The 15,567-nt window shown below is 36.1% G+C and overlaps 1 protein-coding gene across 13 annotated transcripts in view; it reads right to left on the bottom strand.

Annotated features, from left to right (window-relative positions):
* CCDC18 (coiled-coil domain containing 18) overlaps positions 1 to 15,567 on the bottom strand; it is a 209,139-nt gene that overhangs the window by 122,454 nt on the left and 71,118 nt on the right. For 12 of the 13 annotated variants that reach the window (XM_066268671.1, XM_066268666.1, XM_066268664.1 and 9 more), the window contains 5 exons: positions 13,320 to 13,454; positions 13,074 to 13,151; positions 7,332 to 7,448; positions 5,684 to 5,851; positions 634 to 776 (listed from right to left, as the gene is read on the bottom strand). In XM_066268671.1, the coding sequence (XP_066124768.1) occupies positions 634 to 776; positions 5,684 to 5,851; positions 7,332 to 7,448; positions 13,074 to 13,151; positions 13,320 to 13,454 (641 nt within the window). The remainder of the gene's footprint in view (positions 1 to 633; positions 777 to 5,683; positions 5,852 to 7,331; positions 7,449 to 13,073; positions 13,152 to 13,319; positions 13,455 to 15,567) is intronic. The other variant, XM_066268665.1, reaches the window with a different exon arrangement.

Raw genomic sequence — 15,567 nt, 5'->3', positions numbered from 1 at the left:
GAAAATGCAAAAAAGACAAGAAACGGACAGGGAGGAAATAACTTGCAAAACACACACACACACACACACACACACACACACACACGATAAAGGACTTGTATCTGGAACCTATAAATAAACTTTCAAAAAAAAAAAAAAGAAGTGGAAAAAAAAAAGATTAAAAAAAAAGAATCTTTAGAGGTGGGACCTAGGCATCAATACTTTTTAAAGCTCCTCAGGTGATTTTAATGTTCAGTCAAGCTTTAGTCAAGGTGAACTACTGCTTTATTCTATTAACTTACTCCCTCCCACAAACAATTTGACCCTATTCCTGTATATACGAGCATCCTTGCCTGCAACTTTTAATGTTTTGCACAATTTAATTTACTACAACAGTTGCTGAGTGCCCATGAAATATAAAGAATTATGCTAATTGTTGTGGGAGGACCCTTAAAACAAACCAGATATTATCTTGGTCTTAAGGAACTTACAGGAGGGTTAATAGGGAGGTACAGACAGAACGCTACGGAACACAAACTGTAGAGATATTAATTCCTCAAGCAAAAGATTTATCGAACATTATCGGATACTGAAACTCAGATACTATTAATGTTGAAAGAGGAAGATAAATAAAAACTATTATATTCATTTTACCTGGCAGTAGCAGTAAGCTCAATAACTTTCTGCCTTTTCAAATCTGCTTCATGTGTGGCTGTGTCACATTTCTCCTCCATTTTTCTCAACTTTTCAGCTGAATTTTCCTTTTGTTTTTGAAAGTCTTGTTCCAGTTTTGATACCTTGTAAAGCAGTTTTCAGTAAGTATTTTAAAAAAGCAGTTTTCAGTAAGTATTTTAAATTCAGTCACAGCTCAAAATTTTTCATAAGAAAAGTGTTTATATAAATTTGTAGCCTAGCCTATCATTCAGTTTCAAGACATACAACAAAAGTCAAAGTAGAGACCAGGAATCATAGCAGGTCCTTGAATAATGTCATTTCAATCAAAGTTGTTTCATTATAATGTTGATGAGGTACATGGGAATCTAATTTTTGTATATAGTTAGTACATGATAAAATTGTTTTTGTTATTTGTCATTTCACTTCAAGTAAGAGAACTCATCAACAACATTAAAGGAGGACTGTAATATTTTGGAAATAAAACAAAATGATTTTTAATAAAGATTTTGTTCATATACATATTTATAGAAATGGCTACATCGTAACACTAAAATAAGATTTCTAAGAATTGAACAAAATAATAGTAAATGTTCTCCTTTTCATTATCTCCATTTGAAATGTTTTTCTTCTCTTGTCAAACCATGTTCCTTTCCCTCTTCACAAATTGGCTCATTCAATGAAAGATTCCTAGATTACAATCTACACTCAAATATTATAACTTGCATTTGCTCCCAACATAACTTACATTTATTCATACATTCTTCATTCTGTTCTGCTACAGTAAAGGAGGTATTCTTCCTGCTATACAAGTCAAAATACCTCATAGGTATTCTAGATTCAATTCCTATCCACTTCCTCAGGAACCTCATACTATTGACTATTTTCTATTCTGCTCTTAACTTCAATCTTTCTTTCTTTTGGTTTCTATTTTTCTTTTCATTTTTTAGCGAGAGAAAGACACAGAGGGACTGGCAGGAAAAGAGAGACAGGAAGGGAAAGAGATGAGAAGCATCAACTTGGTGTTGTGACACTTTAGTCATTCACTGATTGCTTTCTCATACGTGCCTTGATGGGGGGCACTCAAGCTGAGCCAGTGACCCCTTGCTCAAGCCAGCAACCTTGGAGCTGAAGCCAGCGACCATGGGGTCACGTCCAAGATCCCACGCTCAAGCTGGCAACCCTGCGTTCAAGCTGGTGAACCTGCGTTCAAGCCAGCTGAGGCCGTGCTCAAGGCAGCAACCTTGGGGTTTTGAACCTGAGTCTCAGCATCCCAGGTTGACACTCTACTCCTGCACCACCTTTTGGTCAGGCTCTTTTGCTTTCTTTATATCAGCATTTAAACATGTTCAAGACCTTCCCATCATAAAAAATTGTCCTTCATACCTCAACCTCCCTCCAACTACCACTTGTTCTTTCCTCATCTTCATAGCCCAACTTCTCAAGAGTTTCCTATGCTTGTATTATTCTAACTTCTCATTCATTCCACAACCCATTCCCATGTGACCATTCTACATAAACTGTTATATCATTAATGAATTCCATGTTGCTAATTCCAGTGAATATTTCCCAACCCTAAATTAACTTGACATTGATTATAGTAGCCAATGACACGAATTATTGTTCTTTACTTCATGAAACATTTTGGCTTCCATGTACCACATCCTTCAGAGTTCTGTCCAAATCAGTCTTCTCACCCTCATTCTATATTCTCTCCCTGATTAATCTCAGCCACTCCATGTTTTCAATGAACATTCACATGACTGTGATCTCAAAGTTAATCTCTGGCTAATGACTTTGGTATCTTCCTTGTTCTTCTAAAATGTGTCTAAAATGGAAGAACTAAATACAGAGTATAAATCCACACCTACCTCAAGTTCTAAGAATAAAATTAAAATAGTACCCAGGAAATAAGGGAAGAGAACCATGAAAAACCTACCTACTTACTCTGTGCTTAATTAAATAGCACACTCAGAAGCAAAAAAGAATCTAAAGATGAGTAATAACCTGAAAAAATACAGCACAGAACCTATGCATAGTGGAACAGAAATAAAAGCTACAAAAATAGTCGCTAAAAATTTAATCCAAATTCTGGAGAAATTTTTAGATATAAACTTCTTTAGACCCTCAAAGAAATTGAAGAGTATACAAAAATATCTCAAAATAAAGATCATGAAGAAATAAAAATCACCAAATACAAATGAACTGGCAGACTTGGGGAAAGGGGGCAAAAGAAAACCATAAGACTATTACAGAAATGAAAACAACTCCAGAAGGAACAAGAATGATAATCAACCCTGCAAAACCCATAGTTAATGATAAGGGATTTAAGAAGTGGGACTCTAACACAGATGAGCTAAGAACTGCTTCAGGATAAAGCATATCAAGCATATTGAGCAATGGGTCTAGAGCAAAAGGGATGGAGAGTTATAGGAGTGGTGTTTCTAAAAAGAAAAGATATAATACCTGCCTGATATGTTTGAATGTATTGAAAGAAGATTATTTAGTTCCATTGGAGAGGCTGAGAATGAATTCAGAAACCATAGATAAAAAGTTATACAAATAGGCCCTGGCCGGTTGACTCAGTGGTAGAGCGTCGGCCTGGCATGCAGGAGTCCCGGATTCAATTCCCTGCCAGGGAACACAGGAGAAGCGCCCATCTGCTTCTCCACCCCTCCCCCTCTCCTTCCTCTCTGTCTCTCTCTTCCCCTCCCGCAGCCAAGGCTCCAATGGAGCAAAGTTGGCCTGGGCGCTGAGGATGGCTCTGTGGCCTCTGCCTCAGGCGCTAGAATGGCTCTGATTGCGGCAGAGCGACACCCCAGAGGGGCAGAGCATCACCCCCTGGTGGGCATTCCGGGTGGATCCCAGTTGGGCACATGCGGGAGTCTGTCTTACTGCCTCCCTATTTCCAACCTCAGAAAAATTAAAGAAAAAAAAAAGTTATACAAATAACATAAAGGTGAGATGTAGTGAGATTACATAGAAGCATCATTTTCTAATTTATACATTTCTATAATGTTTGAAGAGAAAAGGCACAAAAGATGTGAACTATCTATCTGAAGAATTCAGATGAATTTGGTGATGAATGAAAAAAGAGATTAGATTCTAGTATAAATTTTCCCAGGACTTTTTCTTTGGCAAAACTTATTTTTTTATTTTTTTGAGAGAAGCAGGAAGAGAGAGACAGGAACATCAAGCTGCTCCTGTATGTGCCCTGACTGGGAACCTCTGTGCTCTGGGATGACACTCCAATCAACCAAGCTATCCAGCCAGGACTAAGTTATTTTTAGAAATAAGTCATATCCTTTGGCATCTTTTTTTTTTTAGTGCATGCTTTGGCATTTCTTTAGGGATTATCACATGTCCTGATCCAAAAACAAGAAATTGGAAAGTATGATGATTCATATAGGTATTATATTCAGGTCCAAGAAGAAAGGATTGTAAAAGAACTGTAGATTATAACTAAGTTGTATGGAATGACAAAATGTGCCCATGGTATTACATGGTCACATTACACAGGAATAGAAGTTTATCCATTTGTGCCACATCTTCTTTATCCAGTCTTCTATTGAAGGGCTTTTTGGTTGTTTCCATGTCTTGGCCACTGTGAACAGTGCTGCAATGAACATGGGGCTACATGTGTCTTTACGTATCAATGTTTTTGAGGTTTTGGGGTATATACCCAGTAGAGGGATTGCTGGGTCATAAGGTAGTTCTATTTGCAGTTTTTTGAGGAACCACCATACTTTCCTCCATAATGGTTGTACTACTTTACAGTCCCACCAACAGTGGATGAGAGTTTCCTTTTCTCCGCAGCCTCTCCAACATTTGCTATTACCCGTCTTGTTGATAATACTAATCTAACAGGGGTGAGGTGGTATCTCATTGTAGTTTTGATTTGCATTTCTCTAATAACTAATGAAGCTGAGCATCTTTTCATATATCTGTTGGCCATTTGTATCTCTTCCTGGGAGAAGTGTCTGTTCATATCCTCTTCCCATTTTTTTATTGGATTGTTTGTTTGTTTGTTGTTGAGTTTTATAAATTCTTTGTAAATTTTGGATATTAGGCCCTAATCTGAGCTGTTGTTTGAAAATATCATTTCCCATTTAGTTGGCTGTCTGTTTATTTTGATATCAGTTTCTCTTGCTGAGCAAAAACTTTTTATTCTGATGTAGTCCCATTCATTTATCTTTGCCTTCACTTCTCTTGCCATTGGAGTCAAGTTCATAAAATGTTCTTTAAAACCCAGGTCCATGATTTTAGTACCTATGTCTTCTTCTATGTACTTTATTGTTTCAGGTCTTATATTTAGGTCTTTGATCCATTTTGAATTAATTTTAGTACACGGGGACAGGCTGTAGTCGAGTTTCATTCTTTTGCATGTGGCTTTCCAGTTTTCCCAACACCATTTGTTGAAGAGGCTTTCTTTTCTCCATTGTGTGTTGTTGGCCCCTTATATACACTATAGAATACTACTCAGCCATAAGAAATGATGACATCAGATCATTTACAGCAAAATGGTGGGATCTTGATAACATTATACGGAGTGAAATAAGTAAATCAGAAAAAAACAAGAACTACATGATTCCATACATTGGTGGAACATAAAAACGAGACTAAGAGACATGGACAAGAGTGTGGTGGTTACCAGGGGTGGGGGGAGGGAGGACATGGGAGGGAGGGAGGGAGAGAGTTAGGGGGAGGGGGAGGGGCACAGAGAACTAGATAGAGGGTGGCGGAGGACAATCTGACTTTGGGCGAGGGGTATGCAACATAATTTAATGACAAAATAACCTAGACATGTTTTCTTTGAATATATGTACCCTGATTTATTAATGTCATCCCATTACCATTAATAAAAATTTATTAAAAAAAAAGTTTATCCATTTAATAATGTTAACATAGAGTATGTCTTATAATATGAAATCTTTGAGGTTAAAGAGCAATTTACAACTAACAAAAACTTTATTATCAATTGTAAAAATTTCTATTTCCTATAAGTAAAATAATTTTGACCAATAATATATACCTGTTTTTCAAGTTTAGTTTGAATGTCTTCTAGCTCTCCATTTCTTACTGTCTCTTGGTGTAACATCTGCTGCTGTTGCTGAAGAGTGTGCTGTAGAATAACATTTTGCTCAGAGGTCTCTTGAAGACTGTGATTTTTTATCTTTAGCTCTTTCTGTAAACAATATACCTAACAAGTATAACATTTCTCATTATGACATGTTTCAAACAAAAAGCAACAAAATGTCAAAGCTGTCTGTCTTATTAATTATCTCACTTGTCATGTGGGACAAATGTATGTATATTTATGGCTATAGATTAGAATGTGGAAGGTCAGGGTCTATTTTACTGATGAGGAGATATGTTAGAAGGGACTGCTGATATGGCTGGCTCATGGCTGGTGTCTGAGACTGTAGATTTTAACATTCTCTAAGAGATGAGATTGTTTTGCCTGGCTAGGGTGCCAACATATGTTTTCCTTCTGTGAGTCTGGAATTTTTATATTTGGAGTACTTCCTATGTGGCCAGCACCCCCTGCCCCCAAATCTTAATCTCTGTGTCATAAGCAGGCTTCCCTGGGTAGAAATGGTATAGACATTACCATATTTCACTGCTACAGAAAGAAGCATGTTCTACATGATGCCTCTCAGACGGAGGGAAAGAACGTATGAAGTCATGGTTTTTTCCACACTCCCATCAATGTATCTTTTCCCCTTACTGATAAATTAGAGCCATGAAATCACTGCATAAGTGTTATGTTCGATTTATTACATTATTGTTGCTATTTTTGCCATTGTTTGTAAAATTAGTTACCACAGTATGCTTCCTTTGGCTTTCCTACTTTTCCATCTCCTATGTATATAATTCTCTGTAAAAAATTCCCTCCATTTTAAAGATACAGAAAGGCTTCTGTTTTTCTGGTTGGACCTTTCCGATACATGCAAGTCACCTTGACAAGGATTTATTGGGGCTACTTCTAAACATGAATTTAAGGTTTAAATACATATATAGGGGTGGGTAAAAGAAGGTTTAAAGTTGTTTTCCTATGGAAAAATAATACAGTAATTAATAAATAATAATACAAGGAGAAATTGTTTCACTTATTCACAACTGTAAATTTACTTTTGCCCACCTCTGTATTATAAATTTGACAAAGAAATAAAGGAATTCTTCACTAGGATTATTCCACTGAGCAAACATTTAGTGTCTACCTATTATGTTGAAACTAAAGTAGCAGACAATGAAAATACAAATATGATAACTCAAGAAAAATCCCCTAATATATGAAAAACTCATCTAAAGAAAGTTAGCTTGTAATTCTCAATTTCTCAGACAACTAGAAGGAACAAAAACAAAATGAAAAATATTTAAAGAATTTTATACCTCTAAGTCTAAAACAATGTTCTAAGTATTAATCCTCTATATTAGAATTACCTTGTGATATTAATAATTTTACTTTGATTCCCTAAAATAGATAAAAGAATAAAAATTTTAAGATGTCATATTGTGTTACGCTGAAATAATATTTAGTTTTAAAATAATATACAATTAAAATTTAAAATTTACTGAAAAGATTTTTTATATCAGCTACATAAAGATGTACTTGTAAAGTATCTTGAAAATAAACAATATCTCAAAAAGAAATCAACTGAAAGAAAATATTCATTTACCTCTTCAGATTTCTTCTTTAGCTGTTTTTCAAATTTTTCCTTATTTCCTTCCAACTGATTCAAATGCAAGGCAAGTTCTTCCTTACAAATTTCCAATGCTGAATCTAACTGTCTGACCTAAGCAAGAAAAAATGCAAAACAGGAAAATCAACTAATATTAATAAATATTTTATATGCTCAATAGATTACAGATTTATGTCCTAATGTTAACTCACTGCTTTAAACAGTGAATATACAAAGTTAGGATATAAAATGCTATTACAGAGGAGATTTATTTAAAAACTAATTTTTCATTGCAAACTCAGGAACCAGAGACTGGAGTTCTGAAGAATATATAGGACATGACCAAGTGAAAAGGGCATTCCAGTAAGAGGGAGGATGTTCAGAGTTAAGTCATTGTAAAAAGGACTGATGAGAAGTTAGCAGGAACTTATTTAGCTACCAAGAGTATGAATTTGTTGGAAATGGTAATTTGGGAGATAAGATTGGCAAGACAGACGGGCCAACTATCAAGAACCTGTAAGCCAAACACCCTAGAACAGTACCCTAAAAATATAAGCAGTACTTAAGCCTACTCCTTGAGTTCCTTTGATCAAGAAAAATAGTAAAGTGAATACAAACTGGTATATCATGGCAATGATGCTATGGTTTAAATATTCTCAATATGCTGAAGTCAGTAAGAAAATGAAAATGTTTTTGTCAGCTGGGGGAAAAAACTAGGAGAAGGCTGCTTTTAGAATCAATGAAAATATTTTCAGAAAGGTAGCAATGTAACTTGGTTCAAGGGTTCCTACAGCTGCAAATGCTTTATACTACCTTAACATTAAAGAGCAGATGAACAACAAGCAACCCAAATCAACAATTTTTTGAAGAATGAGTTCAAGGGCCAGTTTACATACATGCTCCATATACTATCCGCTAATGAGATTCTTGTCTTGTTCCTTTCTTTTCCTATTGTAACTTTGAGCTTCTCAGGGCTGTTTTCTCTCTCTCTTAATGCTAATAGACTTCTAATGTGAAAGATTTCTCAATAAGATAAGCAGAAAAAGAAAGAGAAAAAGAGAGAGAGAGAGAGAGAGAGAGAAAGTCAAGGTGGGAGGGAGAGAAGAGCAGGAGGTATCAACTCACAGCTGCTTCTGGTATGTGCTTTTACCAGGTAAGCCTAGGGTTTCAAATTGGTGACCTTAGAGTGCCAGCCACCACAGGTCAGGCTACAATTCTTATTTCTAAAAAGAAAATCTTGACACACAGATTTTAAATATCCTGTCCCTAGAGCCTGTGAATATAACCATTAACAGCTAAAAACTTTGTAATTTTGAATGATTATCTTTGTTAATAAAATTATTACTTGCCCTATTAATAACTTTTAATTAACATTTGTTTTATGAAAGGTATAGGCTCTGGCCATTGGCTCAGTGGTAGAGCATCGGCCTAGCGTGTAAAGTCCCCAGCTCGATCCCAGTAAGGGCACACAGGAGAAGTGACCATCTGCTTCTCCACCCTTCTCCCTCCCCCTTCTCTCTCTTTCCTCCCACAGCCATGGCTTGATTGGTTCAAACACATCAGCCCCAGGCACTGAGGATAGCTCCATGGAGCCTCTGCCTCAGGTGCTAAAAATAGCTCAGTTGTTAGCATGGCCCCAGATGGGCAGAGCATGGGCCCCAGACAGGGGTTGCTGGGTGGATCCCAGTTGGGGCGCATGCAGGAGTCTATTTCCCCTCCTCTCACTTGGAAAAAGAAGAAGAAAGAAGAGAAGAGAAAAAAGAAAGGTATAAAGACTTGTGAGTTTTCTTTCTTAATCAAGAGGATGAGCATTATTAGTTGTATCATCATCCACACAGAGAGAAAAATAAAATCTATGACTGTCAGAATATCAGTACCTGATAATTAACCACATAAAAACTCCTTCAGACCAGATTTATCATTAAATGTTAAAATCAATGGTTATAAGGTTGTTGAGGAGAAAGACACTCACATATTCTCCAAGAATCATCCCACATTTTGTTTATTAATTATAAAGGAGAAATGTGCTCTTAAAATGGTGAGATTCGCCTTAAATATGGTGTCAAGATTGGCATGCCAATAATGAGGTTATAACGTCAGTGGACAAGATTAGGCAGGTTCACATTGGATTCCGGTAGATGATAGAGGAACTGTGGAGCCAGAAAGCTTGGGCCATTTGCATTTAAGAGATTCTCGCAATCGCAGAGGAGCCAACAGGCAGGGAGAACCGCTTCTCCCAGCAGCAGGGAAACAAACAGCAAAATGGCCCCTCATGGCAGTGGACAGGCTATCCGCAATCCATCCTGAGGGCAAGCTCCCGTACCTTACCTAGGCTATACACACATGGCTCTGCTATGCACTCATACACTAATCACGCAAAGTACAAGCGAGCAAGCCTAAGCTGTTTTCCCATTGGGTTGATCTGACATTACGGGCCTCCTGATGTGAAGCAGTGGGAGAAATACAGTATAACCCATGTGGTGTTCCAGTTGACTTAGATTTTTTCAGAAGATTCAATGTTTTGAGAATAAGAGACAGTGAGTTTAGGGGAATCTAAAGAATCAAAACAACACATGATTTATAATTAAATCCTAGACTGGGAAACAAAAAGGAACCAAGCTAAAGTAGTATAAATCAAGGTTTTACTGTGCATACAAATCACCAGGACACTGCACTGAAATAAAGATTCTTAGTAACGTGGCCAGAGTAGGGTGATACAAGGAAGGTACGTAGGGCTCAAAATTTAAGGAGGCACTCAGGATCATGCAAGTTCTTACCCTCCCACTTGTATGACCTTTGAGTAAGCATCTCCTTAAATTTTGCTCTAGAAGCAGCTCACTTGCTTCACCTTAGTTCAGCAGTTCTCAACCTGTGGGTCGTGACCCCGGCGAGGTCGCCTAAAGCCATCAGAAAATACATAACGCATATCAGGTATTTACATTCCGAATCATAACTGTAGCAAAATTACAGTTATGAAGTAGCCACCAAAATTATTTTTTGGTTTGGGGTCACCGCAACATGAGGAACTGTATTGCGGGGTCACGGCATTTTCTTCAATAGGTCTGGGGCAGAGCAGATATTTTGCAAGTCAAGCTAGTTCCTAGGTGATGCTAACGCTGCTAGTCAATAGACCATGCTTTATGCAAGAAAGCTATAAAAACATTTTTACATAACTGGAAAAATTTCAGTATGGCCTGTGTATTGAATGATGCTACTGAATTATTGTTCATTTTCTCTGGTAGGTAGAGGTGGTATGGTCATGTTGGAGAAAGCTTCTGTTCACAGGAAATGCAAGTTTAAGTATTAAAGGTATAAAATGCCATGTCATCTACAACCTTCTCTCAGGTGACTCTGGCAAAAAGAAAGTGTGTGAGCAGGGGTAGGACTGGGTGTGTGCAATCACAAGTGTGAGTGTGAGTGTATGTGCAAAGAGAGATGAAATGAATGTAGCTAAAGTTTAATAAACAGTGAATCTAGGTGAGGGATATAAATCTATTCTCTGTACTATTCTTTCAGTATTTTCATAGTATGAAATTTAATTAAAAATTACTAAACCCATTAAAACGAATAAATAATTAATAAAAACCAAACAACTACTCTGCTAGATTTCTTATTTGAACAGAGTTTGAGTCTGAGTCTCATATAAACAAACATTACTATATACAAACCACTTACTAATACACACACATACACTCACACATATGAACAAACACACAATGTTCTAATGAACCAAAAACCTCTTCAGGGACCCAGTCTAGGGGCAACTGGGAGGGAGTTCTAGGCCACCCTTTCTTCAGTAAAAGCACCTAGGCTCTTCTTGTTGGTTTGTTTTTTTTTTACACTTATTGATTTTTTTCGGGGTTGGGGAAAGAATCTAGAGTGAAAAATAAAAACAAAACAAAATAAATAAATAAAATCTATAACTCTAATAAGCATTTTCTCAATTTTCTATTTAATAACAGGCAACATTAATTACTTTAATTTACTGGTTTGGTGCTACCTGTTTAGAATTTTCCTGCCAAACTTCTCCTCTCATTAAGGTAGAGGCTGTATCATACTTTTATAAGTGATATAACTTTAGTCCTTATAGCTCTCCTGAAGATAGAAAATTCATAGAAGTTTTTATGCAAAGGACAAACTGAAGCTTGCAGAGGGGTATGGCCAAAAGTGAGGAAAGAAAAGTGGTAATAACATAATCAAGAAAAGAGAACTAGATTTCAAACTTCTTTTTTGTTGCTATAAATATCCTACATGTTCGGGATCATTTAGTTTATCTTGAGTCATAAGAATTTTGCTTCTCTATTTCTTCCTCACTTTTTCTTCCCAATAACAGCAAAACTGTTAAAGGTACCAAGGGAAGAAAACCCAACATCATAATTTATTTTTTTGCTGATTTCCTTCCTGTCTCAAATCTGGTTATTAACATATAGAAATAACTTACCAGGTGACTGGCTAGACATGTTGGGTAGTTTAAAGAAAAACAGGAGTTAAGTGGCAATATAAATTATATTTAATAAAATTATTTCATGCATATAATGTAATGATTTTTATGTTAATGATCTCAGGGATTAATTTTATATGAGGAAATAAATTGACATGGCATGAAATGTTAAAAGTTTTGAAAAATACTATAGGAAAGTTATGGATAAACACATAATTGTGTTTACATGAGTATACAAGGTCACAAAATGGATTAAACAAGGAATACTAGGTAAAAAGTTCTAAAACTCATCGATTTTTAAAAATCCTTTTTATTCAAGCCACATATGACAGAATAAAGGTAGCAGTATGGTTGGATGTATTTTTAACACTAAAAATGCAAATGAAAAAAGACTACACAATAATTACTTATGAAACTGAGTAACTTCATGCACACTAAGCATTTTTTGTACCTCATTAATTTAATTTTCAAATTAACTACAGTCCTTATTTTACAGATAAAGTGCAGAGAGCATAAATATCTACCCAAAATTACAGTTAGTTAGTAAAGACTCTGAAGCCAGAAGTAAAATATAAGCCAAAAAACTGTATTTTATCCAAAAATTCTGGATTTATCCCCTAATTAATCTTAGAATAGAACAGTAGAAAGAAACAAAACTGGCTTCTTGTAGTTTCATCTCCCTTCACTTTCTCTGTTAATTCTTTACTAGCAATGTGAATAAGTAGCTAATGTTAAAACACAATTTTACATTAAAAAGCAAAAACGGAGGTTAGATACTATAAAAAGGCAAAAATAAAGAGGTTAGATAATATACAAATTAAATTATCAACTGTCAAATAATTAAGATAATAATTCACATTGAAAAAAATATACTTAAAGAAACTAAGTTTGGCCCTGGCTGGTTGGCTCAGCAGTAGAGTGTTGGCCCGGTGTGTGGAAGTCCCAGGTTCAATTCCCAGCCAGGGCACACAGGAGAAGCACCCATCTGCTTCTCCACCCTTCCTGCTCTCCTTTCTTTCTCTCTTTCTCTTCCCCTTCTACAGCCAAGGCTCCATTGGAGCAAAGTTGGCCCGGGCGCTGAGGATGGCTCCATGGTCTCCACCTCAGGTGCTAGAATGGCTCCAACAGCAAGGGGACAATGCCCAGATGGGCAGAACATCGCCCCCTGGTGGGCATGCCGGGTGGCTCCCGGTTGGGTGCATGCGGGAGTCTGTCTGACTGCCTCCCTACTTCTAACTTCGAAAAAATACAAAAAAAAAATAATTCTTTTAAATAGTTTAAAGTATTAGCATCCTAACCTTGATTGTTTCTTCAGATACTTGGTTCTGTAACGCTTTCAAAGCTTCATCTTTCTTCATATTTGCCCTTTCCATTTCCTGAAAACATGCAGATTTGTAAGTAAAAATATAAGTATGCATATAAATATTTTAGCATTACTAATACGCTGTTAAACAACTGTTATACAGTTAAAAGCATGTTATAGAAACATAATCTTAAAATATTAGCCAGCTTTATAACAGAACTTTTATAAAAAATGATTTTACCCCTTTGCTTTCTGTCAAGAGTCTGTCTAGTGATTCAAGATGATGATGTTTGCATATTACATCTTGCTGCAACATAAACATAGTCTTTTCTTGTTCTTTAAATTGTTGGTCTTTTTTCTCTAGTTGAGATTCAAGCTAACATAAAATAAGATTAATTTTTATGTCAAAAATTCTTTAAATGTTAAAATATTTCAATATACAAAAAATATGTAATACACATTATATTACTACTAAAATTACATAGATTTTTTGCAATTTGCTATACTTCCTTTAGTTTCCCTCCTTTTAGAGAAGAAATGAAATCATATGCCTATGTCTCATCCCTTTACTCCTTCACCAATACTATGCTGAACTTGACCAGTATCATTCTGTGGTTTTTCATTCTTATACATGATTTTGCTCTTTTTCTACACTTATAGATTCATGAACAATATGTAATGTAGTTTGCTGTTTTGAAATTTTACATAGATTAGATCAATACCTGCAACTTTTAGCAACATTTTTTGATATTCAAATCATTTTTTATTTTTAAATTATATTGATAGTTGACATACATTATTATATTACGTTCAGGTGTATACCCTAGTTAGACATTATGTATCTTACTAAGTGATTATCCTGATAAATCTCCCAACCATCTGATACCATACCTAGTTATTAGATTACTGAGTATATTCCCTATGTTGTACTTTATACCCCATGACTATTCTGTAATAACCAATTCTTACTTCTTAATCCCTTCACCTAAGGATTAAACCAAGAAAAAAATTATAGAAACAGATAACAGTATGAGGATTGCAGGAGGGAAGGGGGTGGGAGATGTGGAGGATGGTAAAGTGGAGATAGGTGTTGATGAAGGGAGTCTTGACTTGTGGTGAACACACAATGCAATATACAGATGATGTATTGTAGAATTGTGCAACTGAAACCTATTTAACTTTATTAGACAAGGTCACCCCAAAAAATTCAATATATTTTTTAAAATACCTTCATCTTTTTAACCCATTCCCCCAACACCTCTCCTATCTACCAACCATCAAAACCTTCTCTGTATCTATAAGTGTTTCTGTTCTGCTTATTCGAGTTTTGTTTTTTTAAAGATTAAATTGTTGATAGATATGTATTTACTGACATTTTATTGGTCATATTTTTAATCTTTCTTTTTTTTTTATTTAGAGGAGGGGAGTTAAAAAGACAGACTCCCACATGTGCCCCAACTGGGATCCACCCAGCACCCATCAAGGGGCCGATGCTTGAAATCAACCAAGTTATTCTCAGTGCCTGAGGCTGACACTCAAACCAATCAAGCCACTGGCTGCAAGAAGGGAAGATAGCGAAAAAGGGGAAAGGGGAGAAAGAGAAGCATATGGTCACTTGTCATGTGTGCCTTGACTGGGAACTGAAACCGGGACTCCCACACTCCAGGCTGACACTCTATCCACTGAGCCAACTGGGCATGGCCCTTTTTCTTCTTTTTAATAAGACCTTTAACATTTCATATAATACTGGTTTGGTGGTGATAAACTTCTTTAGCTTCTTCTTCTCTGGGAAGCACTTTATATGTCCTATTCTAAATGATAGCTTTGCTGGATAGAGTAATCTTGGTTGTAGTTTCTTACTTTTCATCACCTTGAATATTTCTTCCCAATCCCTTCTGGCCTGCAAAGTTTCTGTTGAGAAGTCAGCTGAGTTTTATAGGAACTCCCTTGCAGGTGGCTAGCTGCTTTTCTCTTGCTGCTTTTAAGATTCTCCATCTTTAACCTTTTGCATTATAATAATGATATGTCTTGGTGTGGGTCTCTTTGGGTTCATCTTGTTTGGGACCTCTCTGAACTTGCAGGACTTGTATATCTATTTCCTTCACCAAGTTAGGGAAGTTTTCTGTCATTATTTTTTCCAGTAAGTTTTCAATTTCTTGATCTCTTCTCCTTCCAGCACCCCCATGATGTGAACGTTGGTAGGTTTGAAGTTCTCCCAGAAGCTCCTTACACCATCCTCATTTTAGATTCTTTTTTCTTTTTGTTGTTCTGATTGGGTGTTTTTTACTTCCTTATATTCCAAATTGCTGATTTAATTTTTGGCTCATCTACTCAACTGCCGATTCATTTCAGTTAATGTATTGTTGATTTCTGACTGGTTCTTTTTCATGTTTTATATCTCCATTTTTATGTTCCTGTCTCTTTCTTGAATTTGTAAGTTTATCTACTGCTCTCCTCTCATTGAGCATCCTTACAACCAGTATTCTGAA

The sequence above is a fragment of the Saccopteryx bilineata genome, chromosome 3 (assembly GCF_036850765.1).
Source record: "Saccopteryx bilineata isolate mSacBil1 chromosome 3, mSacBil1_pri_phased_curated, whole genome shotgun sequence".
In the NCBI taxonomy this organism is placed as follows: Eukaryota; Metazoa; Chordata; class Mammalia; order Chiroptera; family Emballonuridae; genus Saccopteryx; species Saccopteryx bilineata.
This window is presented reverse-complemented; position numbering and strand designations above follow the sequence as displayed.